The sequence below is a fragment of the Thalassophryne amazonica genome, chromosome 23 (genome assembly GCF_902500255.1).
Source record: "Thalassophryne amazonica chromosome 23, fThaAma1.1, whole genome shotgun sequence".
NCBI classification, from domain to species: Eukaryota; Metazoa; Chordata; class Actinopteri; order Batrachoidiformes; family Batrachoididae; genus Thalassophryne; species Thalassophryne amazonica.
This window is the reverse complement of record NC_047125.1, coordinates 33972524-33998143: the sequence shown is the minus strand read 5'-3', so window position 1 is coordinate 33998143 and position 25620 is coordinate 33972524. Positions and strand designations below refer to the sequence as shown.

Below are 25620 nucleotides of genomic sequence, written 5' to 3'. Positions count from 1 at the left end.
ATGTTCTTTTGCTGAGGGGGTAAACAAACAAACAAACTCCTTCACATCTGAAATCCATCACCTGTTTCCTTCCTGGACTCTGTCCCAGGACACAGAACACTTAAAGGGGTCATATGATCTCACCTCTCAGCACGCTCTTCTTCAAAACAGACTGTAGCCACGAACACATCATCGACACCAACATCAGAAGTATAAAATCAGCTCTTTTCAGACTAAATTTTGGTTATAGGAGTTTTGCACAAACATAACTCACCAGACATGTCAGGTGTGAGACGGAGAATCTCCTCAAATCCCCTCGAGTCATCAAACACACTGTTTTTGTCTTTTGGTTTTCTTTGTTCTGTTATTTTTCCACCAAGCGACACTGTGGCGTGTTTCCGGAGATGATCTCTGTTCTCCCTCGTTCAGTCGGACACACTGAACGCCTCCTAATCCTTCAATGCTCACAGAGGAGCTTTGTTGTTTCAGGGGCCCTGATTTCTGTGGCCCTTGTAATAACTGAACCCTGAACCTGAACAGAAACCCTCTGACCCCCCAAGTCTCTCACACTCAGACACGACTGAACCAGGCGCAGCCCACGACACAGCCATAAAAGTGTCAGATTTATAAAGGACACAATAAAAACATGAGCCATGTGCCTACCCTTGCAGATCTGCACGATGCCCATGATGATGATGAGGGCGAGAGCCAGGAGCTTTCCGGCGGTAAAGATGTCCTGCACCCGGGTGGCCCACCGGACACTGGTGCAGTTCACCCACGTCAACAACACTGGACACAGAAAGAAGAGAAATACTCTTAAATGGAAGAATTCCACTGTTCAGTCCCACTGATTGGTGCTCACATAAAGTCACCTGGTTTTATTACAGCCAAGCCTGAATCCCCAGTGCTGAAAAACGAAGCCAATGCAGAAGTGCAAAATGCTTGCAGTTCCTTAAATGTCCACTTGAGGCTGGCTCCAAAAGTGAGTCACTCCCTCATAGACCCTTATGTTTATAGTAGAAATAACCATGTTTACAGCCTAGCACAAAAAAAAAAAACAAACAAAAACATTTTGGTCTCCATAGGTGTTAGGAGTGACAGAGTGTTACATAATTCATCAGTTTAAGCCATGAAGATGTGAATAATTTCTCTGCACTTTGGTGATGCGTCAACAGCATGGCATTGTTTTCACTAGCACACATATGTGTGTGTGTTTGTAAGTGTGTGTGTGTGTGTGTGTGTGTGTAGAGGATAATTCAAAAACAGATGGGCAGATTTCTACAGGTCATAAGATTTTGGAGTAGTTTGGTCAAAGGTCAAGGAAATATGGTCCAAAAAAAATACCTTTTTTGTATATCTAAACAACCAGGAAGCCTACATGGATGATTTGAATCATAAATTGATCAGCAAAATACCTGTGATTGTTTGTATGAGTTACTTCATGATGAAGTCAGACATACTGTGGCATGGAATGCGCCCTCTCTTTCATTAGGGGTGTGGCCACTTTGAGTGACAGCCAGTGTGTCAGGTCCAGGTGGTCACCGTGGTAACTGTTGTGGACTCATCCGTGTCAGAACTTTCTGAGGGTTTTCATGCAGATGTCTGAGTCAGGTTTTGAGGTCAGGACACAGATCAAAGCGTGTGCTTTCTGAGACGCTGCGCAAGAAGTTTCACTTCTTCTCTGCGTGACTCCACTCTTGTATCTATGGCAATTAAACACGTGGACTTGTGTTTAAACACGGCACACAGACATAACTGCACACGTCGACACCAACATGTTTTACTGACAGAGACGAGTCGAGAGGAAGAGCCGCAGGAAAACAGGAAATAAGCTTCAGCTGGTTCAGCACTGAGGAGACACACCTGAAAACGCCTCGGTGGTGTTTGGTGGTGGCACTGCGTTACCGTCACCGCCGACCTCTGACCCACAGCCGCTGATTAAAGCTGTCAGGACAATCAAAACCTTTGGATTACATGCGTGTGTGAGTGCGTCCTCAAACCTCTCGAGTTGACAAAAACCCACTTGAAAGAAACAACAGACAGACGAGCTGACACGCACAGCTCGAGGAAAGCCCCCGTGCAGCGGCCGGCGCAAAGTTTCTAAATCTGGTTCTGGCTGGTTTGGTCGGGAAGCTTGTCTTACACAAGCTATTAAAAAAATGAATTTAATAAATGACACAAACAGCTGAAGGAAAGGAGACGAACAAGGAACAAACAGAGCGAGGAGGAAAAGGCTGACCTTTGACCCAATTTTCTCCTCAACATCAACAACAGCAACAACAACATTGTCAGAACGTGACAAAGTCTGACCAAATGATGTTCAGCATCACCTTATTTGGTTCTGAGGTCACCTGGACCACAACCCATCTCATGCAGGTCCAGACTAAAGTGGGAGCCGCCGGGTCTGAAGATTTGTGTGTCACTTTGGCGTCGCCCTCTGATGACACGTCTGCACGAGAGTTTGTTTTTGACTAAACGTCTTCATGTTTTGTTGATATCTGACCTCAGCTTCACATTTGAGCCAAATCAGGGACACAGTGAACGTGGACGCTCACGGACCGAGGTGTGTGTGTGTGTGTGTGTGCCAAACCTTTGGTGTAGAACTGCTTTAAATGAGTTCAAACCAGATTCATTTAATTCCAGACAGATTAAAACCATTTACAATCCTGATTACGATCAACCTCAAAACTGTCTGAGATGTTTTTGAAGCAGGTTCAAAGAGTCTGCTGTCTGTTTCAAATAGTTTAAATTTAGACAGATTTTAAGTAGTTAAAATCCTTTATACTCATTTTAAGTGCTTTAAAACTTAAAGTAATTAAAATCAGTCTATATCTGTTTCACAGTGTTTTAAATGAGTGATGACAGATTATTGTAGCCAGATTACAGTCACTTTAATGCAGTTTAAAATGTTTCTGAAGCCGTTTGAAGCAGTTTATCCATATTATATAGTATTATATATAGTATAACTGTTTTAAATACATTCAAACCAAAGCAGTTTTAATTAAATGCTAACTAATTAAAATGACTTAGCATCTTTTGACAATTGGTTTAAAGTGTTTTAAAACTCAAATGAATTGAAATCAGTCTGCCTGTTTTCAGTTAATTTAAACCAGATTCATTTACATGTAGCCAGATTAAAATGAGTTAAAATCCTTTTATTCTTTCTTTAATTTTAAAAAGATTTTCAAGCAAGCAGCAGTCTCTCTTTGGTGGAGAAACATTTTAAATGAAATAAAACCAAATTATTTTTTCATATAGTCAGTGTTGTGAAAGTGACGAGACGAGAGACTGACGGTGGCCCCCAGTTCCCTGCAGAAACTCCTCCAGACCTGGGAGGAGAACTGAGGACCACGATCCGAGACAATGTCTGATGGAATCCCATGCAGACGCACAACGTGGTGGACCAGGAGGTCTGCAGTCTCCTGGGCCGTCGGGAGCTTCGGGAGGGCCACGAAGTGGGCCGCCTTGGAGAACCGGTCCACTATCGTTAAGATGGTGGTGTTGCCCTGGGACGGCGGGAGGCCCGTGACAAAGTCCAGGCCGATATGAGACCAGGGGCGACGAGGCACAGGCAGAGGCTGGAGGAGGCCTTGGGCCTTGTGATGGTTGGCTTTGCCCCTGGCACAGGTGGTGCAGGCCTGGACATACTCCCGGACGTCGGCTTCCATAGACGCCCACCAGAAGCGCTGCCGGACCACTGCCACGGTCCTTCGCACCCCTGGGTGACAGGAGAGCTTGGAACCGTGACAGAAGTCAAGGACCGCAGCCCTGGCCTCTGGTGGGACGTACAGTCTGTCCTTCGGACCTGTCCCCGGGTCTGGGCTCCGTGTCAGGGCCTCCCAGACGGTCTTCTCCACGTCCCAGATAAGGGCGGCCATGACAGTGGACTCGGGGATGATGGTTTCAGGGGGGTCTGACAACTCGGTCTTGACCTTCTCTTCGTGCACCCGGGACAGGGCGTCAGATCGTTGGTTCTTTGTCCCGGGGCGGTAGGTAATCCGGAAGTCAAAACGCCCGAAGAACAGCAACCAGCAGGCTTGCCTGGGGTTCAGACGCTTCGCGGTCCGGATGTACTCCAGGTTCCGATGGTCCGTGAAAACCGTAAATGGTACCGATGCTCCCTCCAACAGGTGTCTCTACTCCTCAAGAGCCTCCTTCACCGCAAGAAGTTCCCGATTGCCGACGTCATACACTCAACAAAAATATAAACGCAACACTTTTGGTTTTGCTCCCATTTTGTATGAGATGAACTCAAAGATCTAAAACTTTTTCCACATACACAATATCACCATTTCCCTCAAATATTGTTCACAAACCAGTCTAAATCTGTGATAGTGAGCACTTCTCCTTTGCTGAGATAATCCATCCCACCTCACAGGTGCGCCATATCAAGATGCTGATTAGACACCATGATTAGCGCACAGGTGTGCCTTAGACTGCCCACAATAAAAGGCCACTCTGAAAGGTGCAGTTTTATCACACAGCACAATGCCACAGATGTCGCAAGATTTGAGGGAGCGTGCAGTTGGCATGCTGACAGCAGGAATGTCAACCAGAGCTGTTGCTCGTGTATTGAATGTTCATTTCTCTACCATAAGCCGTCTCCAAAGGCGTTTCAGAGAATTTGGCAGTATAGCCAACCAGCCTCACAACCGCAGACCACGTGTAACCACACCAGCCCAGGACCTCCATATCCAGCATGTTCACCTCCAAGATCGTCTGAGACCAGCCACTCGGACAGCTGCTGAAACAATCGGTTTGCATATCCAAAGAATTTCTGCACAAACTGTCAGAAACCGTCTCAGGGAAGCTCATCTGCATGCTCGTGGTCCTCATCGGGGTCTCGACCTGACTCCAGTTCATCGTCGTAACCGACGTGAGTGGGCAAATGCTCACATTCGCTGGCATTTGGCACGTTGGAGAGGTGTTCTCTTCACGGATGATGCGAAGGAGATGTGTTGCACTGCATGAGGCATATGGTGGTTACACCAGATACTGACTGTTATCCCCCCCCCAATAAAACAAAACTGCACCTTTCAGAGTGGCCTTTTATTGTGGGCAGTCTAAGGCACACCTGTGCACTAATCATGGTGTCTAATCAGCATCTTGGTATGGCACACCTGTGAGGTGAGATGGATTATCTCAGCAAAGGAGAAGTGCTCACTATCACAGATTTCGACTGGTTTGTGAACAATATTTGAGGGAAATGGTGATATTGTGTATGTGGAAAAAGTTTTAGATCTTTGAGTTCATCTCATACAAAATGGGAGCAAAACCAAAAGTGTTGCGTTTATATTTTTGTTGAGTATAGTTCCGTTCAGCTGGGGTTAACCTGCGGGAAAAGTAGGCACATGGATGGAGAACCTTGTCGGACTCCCCGCTCTGGGACAGCACGGCTCCTATCCCTGAGTCAGAGGCATCCACTTCAACAACAAACTGGCGCTTGGGATCGGGCTGCACCAGAACCGGTGCAGTCGAGAACCGGTGTTTCAACTCCCTAAACGCGGCTTCGCGCCGATCCGACCAGGTGAAGGGGACTTTTGTGGAGGTCAGGGCTGTCAGGGGGCTAACTACCTGACTGTAGCCCTTGATGAACCTCCGGTAGAAATTTGCAAAACCGAGGAACTGTTGTAGTTTCCTACGGTTCGTTGGTTGGGGCCAATCTCTCACCGCTGCAACCTTGGCCGGATCAGGGGCGACGGAGTTAGAGGAGATGATGAACCCCAAGAAGGACAAAGAAGTGCGGTGGAACTCACACTTCTCGCCCTTCACAAACAGCCGGTTCTCCAACAACCGCTGTAGGACCTGACGTACATGCTAGATATACGAAGACAAACCGATGCAGGAAGTCCCGCAAGACGTCATTAACCAATGCTTGGAACGTCGCGGGCGCATTGGTGAGGCCGAACGGCATGACCAGGTACTCAAAGTGACCTAACGGGGTGTTAAATGCCGTCTTCCACTCGTCTCCCTCCCGGATCCGAACCAGGTGATAAGCATTCCTAAGATCCAATTTCGTGAAAATTTGGGCTCCATGCAGGGGCGTGAACACTGAATCCAACAGAGGTAACGGGTATCGGTTGCGAACCGTGATCTCGTTCAGCCCTCTGTAATCAATGCATGGACGGAGTCCGCCGTCCTTCTTGCCCACAAAAAAGAAACCAGCACCCATCGGGGAGGTGGCGTTCCGGATCAACCCGGCAGCTAACGAGTCCCGGATGTAGGTCTCCATTGATTCGCGTTCCGGACGTGAGAGGTTGTACAGCCTGCTGGACGGATACTCAGCGCCCGGTATCAAATCAATGGCACAATCGTACGGACGGTGCGGGGGCAGCGTGAGTGCCAGATCCTTGCTGAAGACGTCAGCAAGGTCGTGGTACTCGGCCGGCACCGCCGTCAGATTGGGGGGGACTGAAACCTCCTCCTTAGCAGTCACACCGGGTGGAACCGAGGATCCTAAACACTCCCGGTGGCAGGTTTCGCTCCACTGAACCACAACCCCAGACGGCCAATCAATCCGGGGATTGTGTTTTGACACCCATGGAAAACCCAAAATCACTCGGGAGGTAGAAGGTGTTACATAAAACACAATCTCCTCCCTGTGATTCCCAGACACCACCAATGTCACTGGCTGTGTCTGGTGTGTGATTAGTGGAAGAAGGGTGCCATCTAGCGCCCGCACCAACAATGGTGACGGTAAGGCCACTAGAGGGAGCCCAACCTCCTTTGCCCATCTGCTATCCAGCAGATTCCCCTCCGACCCCGTGTCCACCAGTGCTGGGGCGTGAAGGGTTAGATCCGATTGTTTTTTGGCCCTGCTCGTTTCCATAGCAACGTCAGCAGGGGGAGCTGTTGTCACGTGGAGAGCCCTGGCAGTGGAGCATGGGGAAGTAGGCTTCCTTTAGGACCCGGGAGGAAGAGGGACGGCTTGTGCCTGGCGACGCCCCTTGTCTCGTTCCCGTCGGTGTTCCGTTAATCGGTTGTCTAACCGTATAACCAGGTTGATAAGCCCATCTAAATCCCGCGGCTCGTCCTTCGCCACCAGGTGCTCCTTAAGGACCAGAGACAATCCGTTTACAAAGGCGGCGCGGAGCGCAACAGCATTCCAGCCGGCTCGCGCTGCCGCGATGCGGAAGAGGACTGCATACTTTGCTGCGCTCCGACGCCCCTGCCGTATCGACAGCAGCACACTTGAAGCGGTCTCGCCTCTATGAGGGTGGTCGAACACCTGTCGGAACTCCCTCACAAACTCAGTATAAACCGTTAGGAGCCGTGAATTCTGCTCCCAAAGCGCCGTAGCCCAGGCGCGTGCCTCTCCTCGAAGCAAATTGATCACATTGATCACCACCCGGCTGGCGTCTGCTGCGTACATGACGGGACACTGTGAAAAGACGAGCGAGCACTGCATCAAGAAGTCCGCGCACATCTCCACACAGCCTCCGTACGGCTCCGGAGGGCTTATGTATGCTTCAGGGGAAGGTGGGGGGGTTCGTTGAACGACCAGCGGAATGTCTGTTTCTGGCACACGGTCAGCAGGAGGAGGTGCTGCAGCAGCGCCCTGAGCACGCGCTTCCACCTGGGCGGTGAGAGCCTCCATCCTACAATTGAGAACACTGCTCTGCTCGGTAATTAAGTCCAACCAAGCGGTAAAGGCGGTTAAGATGTGCTGCAGCTCACCCAACACGCCTCCTGCTGGCGCCTGTGCACCTCGCTCTTCCATTGGCTGTTCAAGCGATGGTTGACGCCCCTCGGGATCCATGACGCTGGCCGAGAAATCCTGTTGTGAAAGTGTCATGACACGGACCCACAACAGGGGGCGTTAATGAACGGACAATGGATAAGCCAAAAAGTAACAATTTAATGTTGTGAATCACACAACGATGTACAGACAATAACAATACAGTGACTGTCAATCATACACCAGGTGACGTGTGGGCAGGCTCGACGATAGAAGACGCCTGGAGAGAGAAGAGCCGGATCCACACAGCTTCCACTGCCAACGGAGCTGAAGAACACCGGAGCCGCCAAGCCCTGCGCCCCAGGTGGCCGCTGTCTTCAGCAGTCAGACCCGGTACTGCTGGCAGAGAACAGAGACAGTCCAGATGAGTGTGAGGTTGCACACTCAGTAATCCCACAGTCTGTATTCAGTAAAGGAGGGAGAACCTCCACCTCCAATCACACACTCGTGCAGCTCCTGAGATAACCACTTATCTGGGTGGGGTGTGAGGCGAAGCCGTCGCAGTCCACACCAAACGCCAACTCCGCAGACAGGGTATCCGTCCCAGGAAAACGGCTGCAAAAAGAGATCAGACTAATACTCGACTTTAAGTCAGCAGAGAAAATTACCTGATTGGTAGTTGATTTCTCGGCGGGGAGGTGGAGCTGCAGTCCGGCCTTTATGGTGGTGGTGATGAGTAGTGGACGAGTGACAGCTGGTACGGATGATGAGTGACAGCTGTCACTCCTGGTCGCTCCGACGCCCTCTCGTGCTTGAAGCCCGCACTTCAAGCAGGGCGCCATCTTGTGGTGGTGGGCCAGCAGTACCTCCTCTTCAGCGGCCCACACAACAGTCAGATTAAATGTGTTTGCTTCAAACCTGTTTAAAGCCATTTAAAACAGCCAGCCCTGTGTGCAGAACACTTTCAAACCAGTTTAAACAAGATCAAATTGAATTTATATTACCTCGTTATTATTATTATTTATATACCTCGTTAAAATCCTTTTTACAATTGGGTTAAAGCAACTAAAACTCACTTAAACTGTTTTCCAACCTGTTAAAACCTGAAAATAAAGTGGAGAAACAACAAAGGCATTTAAGAAACTGAAAAAGTGAAAATATGGTTATCTTCTTTTTAATCAATAATTCACCAAAGCATTTGCAGACACTTTAACTAATAATAATTACTAATAATTACAACAATATATTTCAGGAATGTTTTAAAAGTAATAAATGATAGAAGGATTTTATAAGCTGGACTCTGGATTTTAGGGGCTTTAAATCAGTTAATGTAGGGCTGCGGTGGAGTGTTTGCTAGGACGTCAGTCACGCATTGGACACAATGTGTGTGTGTGTGTGTGTGTGTGTGTGTGTGTGTGTGTGTGTGTGTGTGTGTGTGTGTGTGTGTGTGTGTGTGTGTGTGTGTGTGTGTGTGTGTGTGTGTGTGTGAGTGAGAGGTGACTTACGAAGGCAGACGGCGGCCAGCAGGCGCAGGCCGTTCTCTGGCGGGAAGCAGGTGGGGAAGAGCGGCTGCAGGACGTAGTTGGAGAAGGTCAGTGCAATCACGGCCTGGTTGGTCGGGTAGATCACCAGCACGGCAATCCACAGGCGCAGGAAGCTGAAGCACATGAGAGGACGGTCACAAAGAAACAGTCCAAGTGCAGACACACACAAGGTTTCCCCTCAAAGCTGTTTTTATTTCAAAGCAACACAAATATAATCATCTATTTTTAGCTGGCTTTAGTGCACCGGTTGGATCAGCGCCAGCAACATTTGAGCGGCGGCAGTGTCGTATTGTCATAAAGAAATATCTGAACATCTGGTTACACAATTAGATTCTCAAAACTAAACATTCTCCATTGGCTGAGTCCATCACAGCCATGATGCTGTTACGATGTCCAGCCCAGGATTCTTCAGGTGTGTCTACAAACTGATGTCACTGGTTATTAAGTTACCTGGTTTGTTTGAGAGATACAGTGGATACATGAGAATATAAAATCATATTCAACAGTAAGTCCGTTTTTAATGTAGCAAGACTGCCATGTTATATTTCAGAGTATTGTTCAACTTTTCAAAGACTCAAATCTACAATAACAACAAAGTAGTTAATTTTAACATTGTTTATTTTTTGACCATTAACATAAATATGTGGAAAAACCTTCCTACACTTTTACATTTAATGTAAAGTTTGTCCAATAAATGACAGATTGTTGGTCTTTTTTCCTACGAGTGAATATGACTACATCATCTGCATACATCAATATTTTCTACATCATCAAACATGGACAGAAGATAACACGAATAAGAGGAGTTTGGAGGGTGGGATTGAGGAGATCAGGAGAGCACTGTAACCACACGAGAGCAGCCATGTGGCCTCCCCCCACAAATTCTCCACAGGCTTATGGAAGGATCATTATGGCTGACTGCACTAACGGGACTGTGGCACACTGGAATGTGTGTAACACAAAAATGTACATTTACATGCTGGAGCTGACCAACGTGTAGAAAGTAACGCCTCATGTACTCATAGAACTGCTGTTTTTATTTCTTGTGCGTATTGCAGCTTGTACTTCCACTGATGATGAAGATGATGATGATCATTATTATTATTTACAACTGTAAGTTGTGCTTGTCGGCAAACTTTCGTATCTTAAAACTCAAGAACCATAAAATTCTCAAAACTGCCAAAAACATCAGTGCACTTCAACATTTATAAATGTCTTTTTTACTGAATTTTGGGTTTCAAGAAGGAAATGTACCAGAACCCTGAAGTGCTCACATCGCCTGATAGATGGTGACAAAACCTGCTCAAATGTGGAGCAAGGTCTCGACTGTTTATTCATTTCAGAAGTTAACTTTTACTGAAAGTCAAACAGACTGACAGAAAAAAAAAAAATCAACTTACATTTGACTCAGAGTCAAGCAGTTCCGAGACCAACCTACTCTGCCTTCGGGAACATATGTTAGAAAAATAAAAATAAACAAATCTGAGTGATAGCAAAAACCAGTGGGTGTGGCCAAAAAAACCCCCCAAAAAAACACTTCTCATCAGCAGGCCAGATCAGGAACACCCTGCAGAGGGTGGACATATCTGTGTCAGCAGAATAAAAATACAAAGGGCTTACTCCAAAACGCAAACAAATGGTAAACTTCAAAAACAAAAGTTCCACAGAAGAGTACGCCAAAAACATCGACAGGCCGAAATAATAAATCTGATCTCAACTGGGAGCCAAAAAGAGGTTAAAAAAGAAAACAATAGCCTTAATGAATTTAGGATAAATGCTTCTGAGACCTTTTTGCTACAAACACAGCGGTTACACAGAGACTTCAGTGGTTTGGTCACTTCAGTTACTCGCCGTGCGCACCACCACTTCCACAGAAAAAAGCAAGCAGACAGGAAAAGGTAGCGCGCCTTGAAGACCGTTTATTTATCCGCGGACCCTATAAGGATGCAGAGTAGCGGTGTGAGCTTCTCTTGCCGTAAAGGCTCATTGATGTGTACACAAAGCTAACGTACAAAGGGACAAAAACAATCACGGGCTGCTTTGTCTGGGTGGATTCCTCTCCCAACACACCCCGGTCATACGTATCCCACCATAGTGGAAAAAACAAAGGTCTAATCTGTGTTTACAGTCCAGGGAAAAAGCACAGGGTGTGAAACCTGCGCCAACAAACAGTATTGTTTTAGCCTCACGTGGCTCCCAAGGCTAGACTGTGAGTAAATTTATCTGAAATCTAACTGACATTATTCAAGGACGTGGTCGAGACTCGTGAAATGTTGGAGTCACTTTGTACAGTTTTATGCACACCGGGGGTGAGTTGGGGACTGATGCCCCTCAAAGGGAATCAAACTAAGGATCTTCTGGCCTCTCTAACCTCGAGGCCACCACCGGTACCAGGCACCTCCCTAACTGAGGAAGGTGCAGGTCAACGCTCCTGACGAGCTTTTAAATGTCGGACTGGAACTGCGACTGAACCTCAGTATGTGTCTGCTGTTTGCTCACCCGGCCAAACCTCCAAAAATGTCCTTGACGTAAGAGTAATCTCCTCCCGACTTGGGGATGGTGACTCCCAGCTCGGCGTAGCACAGCGCCCCGATGGCAGTGATGATGCCCGTAATGATCCAGACGATCAGAGCCAAACCCACGGAGCTGGCGTTTTCCAACACTCCCTTTGGGCTGACGAAGATTCCTGAGCCGATAATGTTACCTGTTGGAGAGAACGGACAAAGACACTGCTGTCACAAGTCCAGGTTATATTTAGCTGCCAGGGTTCTCCCCATGACTTTAAACAACAGGTAGAAATAATAGCAAATAACTGTTCATTGTTGAGACAAAAAAAATGCTTTTAAACAACCACAATCCTTCATAAGATTATTTAAATGAGGACAAATGCATTTTTTTTTTTAAGTAGATTGACTCTGGTTGGCTGCCATACCGCACAACGGCCAATGGGAGCGTGCTATTGAACACATCATTGCAGAAAAATCTAATACCCCATAGATGTGTCTGTCACCTATGGGATGGTTAGTGGATCCTGGGTTGATGATGGATTAGGAGCAGGTGTGGTTTTCAGTAACAGAGAGACTGTTTCAGCACAGAAATGTACTAAATCAGAGAAATAAACCCTTATTTTCTGATGGTTTCACAGTGGTTATGCCCTCAAAATTCAATAACATGGTCCATGCAAATCTACGGAATGAATTTTGTATGAATTTAGCAACAAAACAAAAACAACAGCAAGGATGGTGGGGAAGCTAGGTACGCAATGAATGGGATCTGTGAGCAAGAGAGAGACACACAGAGAGAGAGAGAGAGAGAGAGAGAGAGAGAGAGAGAGAGAGAGAGAGACAGCACGAGACTACTTCCATAAGGACTGTATTAAATCAGAGAAATCAAGTGTTATTTTCTGATTGTTTCACTTAAAACTCACTTAAAACCATCAAATACCACAATCCACAGAAGCCTGTGTGTGATGGCTAATAAAGCCTAGGTCTGAAGGCTAATAAAGCCTGTGTGTGATGGCCAATAAAACCTAGTTCTGAAGGCTAATAAAGCTTGTGTGTGATGGCCAATAAAGCCTAGGTCTGAAGGCTAATAAAGCCTGTGTGTGATGGCCAATAAAGCCTAGGTCTGAAGGCTAATAAAGCCTGTGTGTGATGGCCAATAAAGCCTAGGTCTGAAGGCTAATAAAGCCTGTGTGTGATGGCCAATAAAACCTAGTTCTGAAGGCTAATAAAGCTTGTGTGTGATGGCCAATAAAGCCTAGGTCTGAAGGCTAATAAAGCCTGTGTGTGATGGCCAATAAAGCCTAGGTCTGAAGGCTAATAAAGCCTGTGTGTGATGGCCAATAAAACCTAGGTCTGAAGGCTAATAAAACCTAGGTCTGATGGCTAATAAAGCCTAGGTCTGAAGGCTAATAAAGCCTGTGTGTGATGGCCAATAAAGCCTAGGTCTGAAGGCTAATAAAGCCTGTGTTTGATGGCCAATAAAGCCTAGGTCTGAAGGCTAATAAAGCCTGTGTGTGATGGCCAATAAACCTAGGTCTGAAGGCTAATAAAACCTAGGTCTGATGGCTAATAAAGCCTAGGTCTGAAGGCTAATAAAGCCTGTGTGTGATGGCCAATAAAGCCTAGGTCTGAAGGCTAATAAAGCCTGTGTGTGATGGCCAATAGAACCTAGTTCTGAAGGCTAATAAAGCCTGTGTGTGATGGCCAATAAAGCCTAGGTCTGAAGGCTAATAAAGCCTGTGTGTGATGGCCAATAAAACCTAGGTCTGAAGGCTAATAAAGCCTGTGTGTTATAGGCCAATAAAGCCTAGATTTGATGGCTAATAAAATTTGTGTCTGATGGCCAATAAAGCCTACGTTTAAAGGCTAATAAAGCCTGTCTGATGGCTAATAAAGCCTAGGTTTGATGGCTAATAAAGCCTGTGTCTGATGGCTAATAAAGCCTAGGTTTGATGGCTAATAAAGCCTGTCTGATGGCTAATAAAGCCTGTGTCTGATGGCTAATAAAGCCTAGGTTTGATGGCTAATAAAGCCTGTGTCTGATGGCTAATAAAGCCTAGGTTTGATGGCTAATAAAACCTAGGTCTGATGGCTAATAAAGCCTGTCTGATGGCTAATAAAGGCTGTCTGATGGCTAATAAAACCTAGGTCTGATGGCTAATAAAGCCTAGGTTTGATGGCTAATAAAGCCTAGGTCTGATGGCTAATAAAACCTAGGTCTGATGGCGAATAAAGCCTAGGTCTGATGGCTAATAAAGCCTAGGTTTGATGGCTAATAAAGCCTAGGTCTGATGGCTAATAAAGCCTAGGTTTGATGACTAATAAAACCTAGGTCTGATGGCTAATAAAGCCTGTCTGATGGCTAATAAAGCCTGTCTGATGGCTAATAAAACCTAGCTCTGATGGCCAGCGAGGCCACCAATGTACGTTTTCTTTCATGCATTCATAATATTGCTGCACAAAGTCCATCACCAACAATAAACTTTGACCACATAACCATCTGATTTGGAGTCACATGACAGATGCTTTGCCGCTGTACCACAGTGTCTTAACGTTTATTAGATGTTATCTCTGAGATTAGCATGTTGTAACACCAACGTGTGAGTCACTCAATACGGTTTGTTCCAGACATGAAGGCACATTCGAGGTTCACCAAAATGTCCCAAAGGGCCTTTAAAACATTCTACAAACCAGCGCTGGACTTGGATCTGCCTGATCCCACAGGACCACTGAGACAAGTCCGGTCAAGTCAGGCAGATACGGATCACCAGAGTCCAAAAGGAGAAGAAGTCCCCGAGGTTAAGAATAGTTTATCAAAGTATATTTTTAGTCATGTTGCACAGTCGTATCAGATCACGTCTTGGAGCACTCGCTGGTGTCATGCTTCACCGCTTACACAACACCTCGGAACCGCCTTGGGTCCTGGATGGCAACCACCCAGGCAGACACAGCTGTAGGCACCTGGTGAAATCGCAGCACGTCTGAAATGCTTCGGACTAAAACGCCGCCTGTCCCGATACAGTCGGTAAAACCAGGACGGCCTGAGTCACTTTGTTCTTTGACAGAAACCAGCTGGTTGTTACTCAAAGTCGACCCACTTAGTTCAAATAACCAGATAACCGAGTCCTGCAGGGACAACGGTCAGGACTGAAGATCCGATCAAATCCTGGAAGAAGGCTGTAACAACCTTCTTTCTTCAAAGCAGCAGTGTGGAGCAGAAAACATCTACGAAACCCAAAACATTTTAATGGAGGTGTTGGTGCTTCAGTCACACAATCAGCCGAGTCCACAAATGGGTTTCAAGACATTATTGTTTCCCAGATTTGGACTTGTACGTCTTAATATCGTTTCTCAAAGTTATCCATCCGAGCGCTCGCTGTGCGTGTTTTCTGTGACCTTCAAGAATTCTGACAAAACAGCACAGGTCCTGAGGAGGATCTGAGAGTGAGGGAGGGGAAAAGTGGGCGAGCGAGCACAGTTTGAAGAGCGACGATCCGGACGAGCCGTCAGCTGCTGACGAAGCAACGAGTGTGAGATCGTGCGGGTGAAAGAGTGCAAAGCAGGAGGAGGGGAACCAGGCGGTGGGGGCGCAAATAATCCCATGACAGCTCTGATCAAGATCAGAGAGTGGGGGGGACGGAGGGGGAGAGAGAGAGAGGGGGGGGGAGAGGGAGAGAGAGGGAGGAGAGAGAGAGAGAGGGAGGAGAGAGGGAGAGGGAGAGAGAGGGAGGGGGAGAGGGGGAGAGAGAGGGAGAGAGGGAGGAGAGAGAGAGGGAGAGGGAGAGAGAGGGAGGGGGAGAGGGGGGAGAGAGAGGGAGGAGAGAGAGAGAGGGAGAGGGGAGAGAGGGAGAGAGAGAGGGAGGGAGAGAGGGGAGAGAGGGAGGGGGAGAGGGAGGAGAGAGAGAGGGAGAGGGAGAGGGGAGAGAGAGGGAGAGGGAGAGAGAGGGGAGAGAGGGAGGGGGAGAGGGGGAGAGAGAGGGAGAGAGGGAGGAGAGAGAGAGAGGGAGAGGGGAGAGAGGGAGAGAGAGAGGGAGGGAGAGAGGGGAGAGAGGGAGGGGGAGAGGGGGAGAGAGAGGGAGAGAGGGAGGGGAGAGAGAGGGAGAGGGAGGGAGGAGAGAGAGAAAGAGAGGGGGGAGAGAGGGAGGAGAGAGAGAGAGGGAGAGAGAGGGAGGAGAGAGGGAGGAGAGACAGGGAGGGACAGAGGGGGAGAGAGGGAGGGGGAGAGAGAGGGAAGAGAGAGAGAGAGGGAGAGGGAGAGAGAGGGAGGGACAGAGGGGGAGAGAGGGAGGGGGAGAGGGGGAGAGAGAGGGAGGAGAGAGAGAGGGGGGAGAGAGGGAGGGAAAGAGGGGGAGAGAGGGAGGGGGAGAGGGGGAGAGAGAGGGAGAGAGAGGGAGGAGAGAGAGAGGGAGAGGGAGAGGGGGAGAGAGAGGGAGGAGAGAGAGACAGGGAGAGGGAGAGAGAGGGAGGGAGAGGGAGGGGGAGAAAGGGGGAAGAGAGAGGGAGAGGGGAAAAGAGATGGAGGAAGGGGCGAAGACAGAGAGGGAAGGAGAGAGAGAGAAGGGAGAGAGAGAGAGGGAGGGGGGAGCGAGAGAGAGAGGGGGAAAGAGAGATGGAGGGAGAGAGAGGGGAAGAGAGGGGGGAAGAGAGAGAGAGAGAGAGAGAGAGAGAGAGAGAGGGGGAGAGTGAAACAGAGGGGGAGGGAGAGGGGGGGAGAGGGGGGAGAGAGAGAGAAACAGAGGGGGAGGGAGAGGGGGGGAGAGGGGGGAGAGAGAGAAACAGAGGGGGAGGGAGGGGGGGAGAGGGGGAGAGAGAGAGAAACAGAGGGGGAGGGAGGGGGGGAGAGGGGGGAGAGAGAGAGAAACAGAGGGGGAGGGAGGGGGGAGCTCAATCAGGTTCTGGACCCTTATGAAAGGAACCTCCTGATGGGGCTCTGAGTGAACCTGAGGTCAGAGGTCAGATGCTTACAATCAGAATTATCTGAACAAATCGACTGCCTGTAAAAATGGTCAAAGGTCCAATGTTTTGAGTCACTACACTGGAGAAGTCAAAGAGGCGAGTGACACTCTCACGCTTGACCTTCCGACACAGTAACACTGCAGAGTAAAATAGACTCTACAGCTCTGTCAGCTCTATCTATCACAGTGTTAAATAAACTCCATCACAGTGTTCAACAGTTCTATCACAGTGTTAAAACAACTTATGACAGTGTTAAATCAGCTCCATCATAGTGTTACATCAACTCCATCATAGTGTTAAATTAGCTTCATCAAAGTGTTAAATCAGCTCTATCATGGTGTTAAATCATCTCCATCATAGTGTTAAATCAGCTTCATCATGGTGTTAAGTCAGCTCCATCATGGTGTTAAATCAGCTCTATCATAGTGTTAAATCAGCTCCATCATAGTGTTAAATCATCTCCATCATAGTGTTAAATCATCTCCATCATAGTGTTAAATCAGCTTCATCATGGTGTTAAGTCAGCTCTATCATAGTGTTAAATCATCTCCATCATAGTGTTAAATCAGCTCCATCATAGTGTTAAATCAGCTTCATCATGGTGTTAAGTCAGCTCCATCATGGTGTTAAATCAGCTCTATCATGGTGTTAAATCATCTCCATCATAGTGTTAAATCAGCTTCATCATGGTGTTAAGTCAGCTCCATCATGGTGTTAAATCAGCTCTATCATGGTGTTAAATCATCTCCATCATAGTGTTAAATCAGCTTCATCAAAGTGTTAAATCAGCTCTATCATGGTGTTAAATCATCTCCATCATAGTGTTAAATCATCTCCATCATAGTGTTAAATCAGCTCCATCATAGTGTTAAATCAGCTTCATCATGGTGTTAAGTCAGCTCCATCATGGTGTTAAATCAGCTCTATCATGGTGTTAAATCATCTCCATCATAGTGTTAAATCAGCTTCATCATGGTGTTAAGTCAGCTACATCATGGTGTTAAATCAGCTCTATCATGGTGTTAATCATCTCCATCATAGTGTTAAATCAGCTTCATCAAAGTGTTTAAATCAGCTCTATCATGGTGTTAAATCATCTCCATCATAGTGTTAAATCAGCTTAATCATGGTGTTAAATCAGCTCTATCATGGTGTTAAATCAGCTCTATCATGGTGTTAAATCAGCTTCATAATGGTGTTAAGTCAGCTCTATCATAGTGTTAAATCATCTCCATCATAGTGTTAAATCAGCTCCATCATAGTGTTAAATCAGCTTCATCATGGTGTTAAGTCAGCTCTATCATAGTGTTAAATCATCTCCATCATAGTGTTAAATCAGCTCCATCATAGTGTTAAATCAGCTTCATCATGGTGTTAAGTCAGCTCCATCATGGTGTTAAATCAGCTCTATCATGGTGTTAAATCATCTCCATCATAGTGTTAAATCAGCTCCATCATGGTGTTAAGTCAGCTCCATCATGGTGTTAAATCAGCTCTATCATGGTGTTAAATCATCTCCATCATAGTGTTAAATCAGCTTCATCAAAGTGTTAAATCAGCTCTATCATGGTGTTAAATCATCTCCATCATAGTGTTAAATCAGCTTAATCATGGTGTTAAATCAGCTCTATCATGGTGTTAAATCAGCTCTATCATGGTGTTAAATCATCTCCATCATATTGTTAAATTAGCTCTATCATGGTGTTAAATCATCTCCATCATATTGTTAAATTAGCTCTATCATGGTGTTAAATTAGCTCTGTGATGATGTTAAATCAGCTTGACAGTAGTGTTAAGTTAATCACCTCAGAGTTCATTGATACTATGGTGTAGTTGATTGAACTCTTTGGGTCCTCACTGTAGAGTCTATTTTACTCTGCAGATGTTGCTGTGCTGTTTGTTAAATGTGGCCTTTGTGTGAGAGGCACCAGAACAAATCTTTTGACTAATCTGAAGACGCTCCTCCTGATCAAAAAGGTGAAACTGAGCCATTCTGTGGCTGTTTGTGCTGACATCGTTACGATAACACAGCTCTTCGGCACATAACCTTTGACCTCTTGAACAAACACCACTGTTTTCTGGTTTCCAAAGAGGCTGTGTTATAAAAAGTGAGAAGCACTGGTGTGAGATAAAGTCAACATTTGTTTGCTGACCAATGTGGAATCATCCGGTTTCCTGTTCTTTATGTCATTTTTTTTACATCCTTTTATTTGCACACGCACTCTGAGGGAGCTTTCAGAGACAGTCTGCTGTCGAATCCCCCCTCCAACACTTAACCTTGTGTGTTTTATGGAGACGGTGCATTGAGTCATTGAACCAAACTGTACCCGGTGGTGTAAACCAGCCCCTCCTGGGTGATACCGCTGGGCATGTTTTAGAGAACAACAAACTACACCTGTCTAGTCCAGACTGTTGCAATTTCACATATAAATCTATATTTTTTTCCATTATATTTTTATATTATTATATGATATTATTATTATATTTGACATGTGGGTGTAGATCGAGTTTGGCCACTCAGTGTATTTTTTTAATACATTCCACCAGCTTTAGAGCCGGACAGAACACGTGTGACATCATGAAAAAGTGTCTGAGCACTTTGATGTTGGAACCAATTTTTGAATGCGTGTTGTTTTTGCTGATGACTCACTCCAGTCTGGATTTAGAGCCGACCCCTGGGCGGGTATAGTCTGGGACAGCAAGGTAGATCTTGACCTGCTACAACTGGTCTATGTGGTCCATTCACCAAACGGCACCAAATACCAAACCCTAACTGGAGACTGCATCAGGTGGTTTGAGTCCAAATGTGTGTGGAGCAATATGACGAGCTAATGATCGGATTCCAAATATGACCTCACGACACGAGACACTAAGAAACAAACAAGTTGTTGTTCGTATTGCTTCGATTACACGCTGCAGCTACAGCAGAACAGCTCACGGTGTTTCTGCAGCATTATAACCATAATCAGCCCAATCAGATTAGCACTCAGATTTCCTTCTTGGCATTTGTCTCAACCAATTACCTGCAAGCTTAAATCCTGTGCAAATTACAGCACATAACAGCCACTGATGGTAACATGGTATTAAATCTGAAAACAGACCGGGACCAACCACCATCTTTGATCTTAAAGTCAGAGCCCGAGGTTTACCGGTACGCTCTGCAGTGTAAACCAGTTTTAAAGGACTTGGTTCTCAAGCAGCAATTCAATGTCAGCAGAGCCTGGCTGAGACCTGGCTAAGCCGGGTAAGCTAATAAAGCTACATTATCTAGGCGGGACCAGAGTCCAAATGTCCAAAAGTCCACTTCTGATCTGATTTTGCGGACAGGAGCGTCCATGTGTCACAGATGAAGTGTCCAGTACAGTGTTGTGTCTTTGTATCCTCGACCCATTTCACCAAAACGCAGCGGGGCACGTTCATGCTCAGATCAAAGCCTGAGACGCATCACATGATGTCCCATCTGGTGATGACGCAGACTTCTATGGACTATGGATCACCATCAAACCTGCCCGCATGGCATTCCCGGAACAAAACTGGCAACCTGCTTCTGAAAAGAAAATCTACAAAAGGAGTGTAATAAATTAGTAATTACTAAACTGTTACAACACAGACAAAACCTCTGTACTATTTTACAACTGTGCCTTAAAGTGTAAACGTAATAGTTCAGGTCTCAAAGTGGAGGCACGAGGACCAGATAAGGCCCACATCCAAAGAGGTCATGGCCATACCTTATTGTGCGTTAATACAAAAAACCAGCTGTGCATGGAAACAGAAAAGGGGTGCATGCATGCACAAAACTTTGCAGTGAATCACCTAATATCCTACTAACATTATGCTAAACTAGTAAGTTTAAAGACTTGCTTCCAACTTTTGGGTTTCATACATGTACATTTGTAGTTTAAACACTAATCACACTTTACTATCCAATCCAATCCATCGGTGAAATGCCCTCGCCGCCCCTCACGGTACATACGGTAGTTATTTGTTTCTTGTTGTTCCAGTGGGGAGACGATACTAAGCTGAGGTTTAGACCAGCGGTCGATATTGTTATTTTTAAACTGACCACTCGTTTCCGGTTATTGAACATTCCTTCTATTTTAGCAAAACTGCTGGATATCTCCATGTGCGTACTCTCGCTCCCTCTCTCTTTCATCTTTCCTGCTGTTACCGTGGAAACACACGAGCCATTGCCTCCTTTCACCCAGCAAAGGTCAACATGAAGGCCTCACATTTGCCAAAACAAATGGACACATTTCACGGTGAGGGACAGACATGGATCAGATCTGTGGCCTGCATGTCTTACCTTAATATAAATGACCACTTACATCATCATCATCATCATCATGAGGTCATCAGTGGGAGATGATCTTTACTAAGTGAACTCAGTTAGTGAACGTTCTTGCTGCTTGACCAAAATAAACTGGCCCCACAAATTTAGAAGTTGAGATCAAATAAATAACGTGTCTTTTTCTTTCTCTTTGCTTACTGTAAGTTTCATGCTGGATGCTCCTCCTGGTGAACCAAGGACCTTCTGTTGGACAGGTCAGCGAGCTCCCCAAAACGTAAATTATGTGTGTCGTGTAGATAAGACATATCTCAGAAACTCAGCCTGAATGCTGGTGTCAAATTATCGGCAACATACAACTTATCCAAGGCTGGAATGGAACAGCTTGGAAGAAACTGAAGCAAAACCATATAAAGAACCAAAAACAGGAAAATTCAACAACTACCACACTCAGATCATCTCAGGAACCCGATCTTGAGCTCAAATTACTCAGAGAGGCCAAGTTTTCATATGATCCTTTGAATATTTTACTTCTGACCCAAAAAAATGATTCCATTGAAGAGATACACTTAATAGACTGTAAAGAACTACAATTAAACATCTATCGTTGACACTATGATGACATTATGCAAAAATCAACCAACGACACAGCTGGTCCAACTCTTTTCGGCCAACTTATCAAACTCATTTGGCTGATTGTTGTGGACGATCGCAGGCTTTCTGCTGGATTTATCAGGATGAGTGAAATTCAGGCATCAAATGAAGATCATGCATGTGCTGCAAATATTATGTTCCTTTTAACCACTCATGTTTCCTAAGTGGGCACCACGGTGGTAGTAATGAGGGCGGAGCTAATGCTGATCTTTGCTGCAGGGCCAGGGGTCAAACTGCAACCAAACAACAATAATTATTATTAATATTATATTACATATTTTAATCCCTTCACAGCATCACTACAATAAAAAACTGTTCAACAAAATAAAATAACATTAAGAAATGAATAAAGAGGAAAAAAATTCGTTATTATACACAAACAAGTAAATATTGGATGACATTTGGCTCTTTCAAAACAAAAGTTGATTGGAGCAATGGAAGAGAATGAGAAAGAGAAGGTTTGTGCGTGGAGGCTATCTCCACACACACACACACACACACGCAGACCTGGGAACGCACACACGAGAAGAAGAAGAGGAGAGGAGGAAGGTTCGAAGTGTGCAGGTGAGAGTGGACACTTTGGATTTGGCACTGTGAAGGGTGAAGGGGCATGACGGCACAGTCCAAGAGACTGAGTGGAAGAGAGACTAAATTGGAAATATGTATGTGGGTATAAATGTGTGTGGAGCAATATTTCTACAACGTGAACACACTTTTACAAAAATTTGGAGAATTAACTCACGGTCCCATTACGCACCATTTAGTCTTTGCCTTCAGTCCTTATTGATATTAAGTCAACTTTTTTTAAAGACGGGGAGCTAAGGTCGGGCGAGCTCCATATTAGGAGACAAGCCGAAGAAGATGCACGTGTATTTTCTAAAAACGACTCATGTTTCGCAGAAGCCCGGCTGAGGTCACCGGCGGCGCAGGTTTCATCCCCGGTGCAGACAAACAGGTGGTGCTGCACTTTCTGCTCCTCATGTTTAGCACAGAAACACTTCTCACAGCTCGTCGTAAAGCTCGTACCTGTGCGCATTTCATCATATGGCAGAATCTTACCGACAATAATCCCGCAGGCGCTGACCAGACCGATTTCCTTCTTGAGCGCGACGCCGCCTCCGGACTCCTTCTGCGCGCCGGTATCACCGGCGGAACCCGTCGTGCTGATCCGCTGTCTCGCACCGTCGGTCATTTTGAGGTTTTGGGTGTTTCACTGTTAATCTGACGTCTCCTTGGCGCACACACACACACACACGCACACCTGACGCTGCTGCTGCTTGTGCGCACCTTCGGCCGCGCGTCTCTCCTGTGCGCAAAAAAAGGCCGCCGCTCGGTGAAACGTGCGGCGCTTATCTCCAAAATTACTTCGCTATCAACAATAAAAAACACTCCGCCAGTTCAAAAGAGTGAACGCGCATGTTCATAAGTCATCTGAAAGGCCATAAAACTCCTTGGCTTTATGATGTCAGCGACAACAAAAAGACGAGTCCTTCGTCCAGGTGCTGGATTCATCCTCTCAGATCGCTCAAAGTTTCCCACAGTGTTTCAGCTCCCCCGACCTGTGGAGCTCAGTAATATTCATGTTCTTCTTATGACTACAGTAGCACCTCCCACTTTCCGCCCTGGCCACGCCCACTGTCCTCCACCAGTCTTGTTTTCGTCATTTCTATCAGTCCACCTCCCCGCTTCTTTTCCCCAACATCAGCTGTTCGTCGTTTCTGCACCTCCCAAATGGGACGCCTTTAAAAATAATAAACAATAAATAAAGTTTCCTGTGTGTTGTTTTCCCAAAATATCTGAAGTCCTTCTCACACATATTGACTAACTGCCCAAAGACAAACTCTAAATTTTGCATCACTCCCCACTTTGCTTGACAGAAGAGGAGGTTGTTTTTATGAAATCCAACCACCTCTACGGGGGCCATGAAGTGTAAACTAAACAACATATGAACATACATTTCACAAAACACCACAGTTCAGATTTTTTCATTTTAATTTGAAGTTCTGACTGATCATATCTGAACAAACAGAAATTACACTTTGTTGCTGCAAATGTATTTCAACATCCTTCCCCAACACATATCAAAACTGTGATTTGTAAAATCCTTCCAGCTGCTCTTTTATGGACCGGGTGTTGTGCAGGGTTGTGTAGGTGCCGTTGTCAGTGAAGGTCAAGGTTTACTGACCTGGGTGGACCCAGAATGGTTCCACAGAGTGGTGGATGTGGCGACAAACTGCTCCCAGACCTTGGTGCATGTCAGCGCTGTCTGAACCCATGTCCAAACACACCGCTGACCTTTACTGTTCCACATCACTACTGGAGGCAGCAGTACCAACAGGTCAGCCTGTTAGCGTAGCACAGAATATTATCTCTCACTAAAGGATTAAAGTTTGTAAAATTAAAACATGGAATTTGTGTCGGTTCCCCTACATTTAATAAACCTCAAGCTCCTCCATCTGCTCGGTTAATTTGTCATAATTCACAGTCACAGTGATAATAAAATCACGTATGTAGCTTATTTTGATGTGCAGCACAGACAGCACACTGTTGAAAGTTGCTTCAAAAATGTTGTTTTGTATTGAAAAAAAAATCTGTATCTTCCACAATAATAAAAACCTTTAAAGATTTTATTTATGTATTAGCATAATTGTTTTTTACGAAATAAATGAATCTGCTCTGCCCTTTCTGGAACAGCGTGGTAGTTTTACCTGGTGCACCTGGGCGTGGAACCAGCAGCAGTATTTCAGGGGTTTGCATGGGAACTTTAATCTGCTATTGTGACACAAGAATGTTCACCACTGTGTGAATGCAAAACTTTGTTCACTCCTGATTGGATTTCTTATCTCCTCTGTGTGCTTGCAGATGCTTTTTTTTTTTTTTTTTTTTTTGCAGATAAGCAAGTTTAATGTTTCTGAAACTGAACTCTGGCCAGCAAAGTAATTGAAAAGCAACAAATCTGATCGCTTCCTACCTCATCACTTTTATGACTCTAATGTATCTCTGATCATACTGAGCAACTTGAAGGACACAGTTTAAGTTATAACATGGCATGAAGGCATCCGTGTAAAGATCAGAGTACAGCTAGATTACCTGAGCTGGCTGGGATTCAGACAATCTCGGAGCAGGCCTGGATCCTTGAGGGCAGGGTCAACCTTTGACCTTTGGTCCTTCAGCTTTCCTCTGCAACAACACTCATAAGGTCTTATTGGTTTGACTGCAATGATTTCACAGGAAACCACATATTATGTGAGAAAACCCAACTCATGACTCGTGATAGCCAAACGACACAAGGTGCAGAACGTCTACTTGTAAACTCTGCAAAAAAAAGTGAGCAAGGGTAGGTGCTGCTGAGGACAAAGCCGAGTCACCTTAATATTCTGTGATAACTGAACGCTGCACAGCATCAAAAAATAAAAGTGTGCAACCAGGACAAGGTCAAAGCAATCTGACTGACAGACGAACACAACGAAATGAAGCAAATGTAAGTAAGGCCCATCAAAAACTTTATTTATTCTTGACAAAGGCAAAGAAATGCTTTTTAAAGAGGTAAAATTTGAGCTTGTTGCTAAAAAAACCCCCCATAAAGCACAAAAACCATGCATCTTAAACAAACCATCAAATTGTTGATTTAAATTTCAAATACGTTTCTGCAAACCACGCCCCCTCTCCCTTTGGATGATTCAGTGGGCGTGTCTCATGAACCAAACATGAGTTTGTCCACAAAACATGTGACATATATCACAAAAAGAGAAAACTAGCTAGTTTAGATTGAAGTGTCATTACAACAGAGAGTTCATGGGAATAGTAGAACTTTGAGTATATTTAACATAAATCATAAGCATTTGTTTTTACTGTGAAAGGTTGAAGAATGAATGACAACCAAAGTTTCACCATTATTACAACTATTTGTGTTTTTTTTTTGTTGTGTTTGTTTGTATATTTATTTCTCCTGAAATGTAATTTCATTAATTTAAATGCCTCATGAATAAAACGTAAAAGATTAATAAATTCTTATAAATC

The 25620-nt window shown here is 45.6% G+C and overlaps 1 protein-coding gene across 1 annotated transcript in view; it reads right to left on the bottom strand.

Annotated features, from left to right (window-relative positions):
- slc7a8a (solute carrier family 7 member 8a) overlaps nt 1-23144 on the bottom strand; it is a 29354-nt gene extending 6210 nt beyond the window's left edge. The window contains exons 1-4 of the mRNA XM_034165104.1: nt 22660-23144; nt 11701-11905; nt 9163-9314; nt 643-768 (exon numbers count right to left, since the gene is read on the bottom strand). Of these exons, the coding sequence (XP_034020995.1) occupies nt 643-768; nt 9163-9314; nt 11701-11905; nt 22660-22792 (616 nt within the window). The 5' untranslated portion in view covers nt 22793-23144. The remainder of the gene's footprint in view (nt 1-642; nt 769-9162; nt 9315-11700; nt 11906-22659) is intronic.
- Between the last annotated feature and the right edge of the window lie 2476 nt (nt 23145-25620).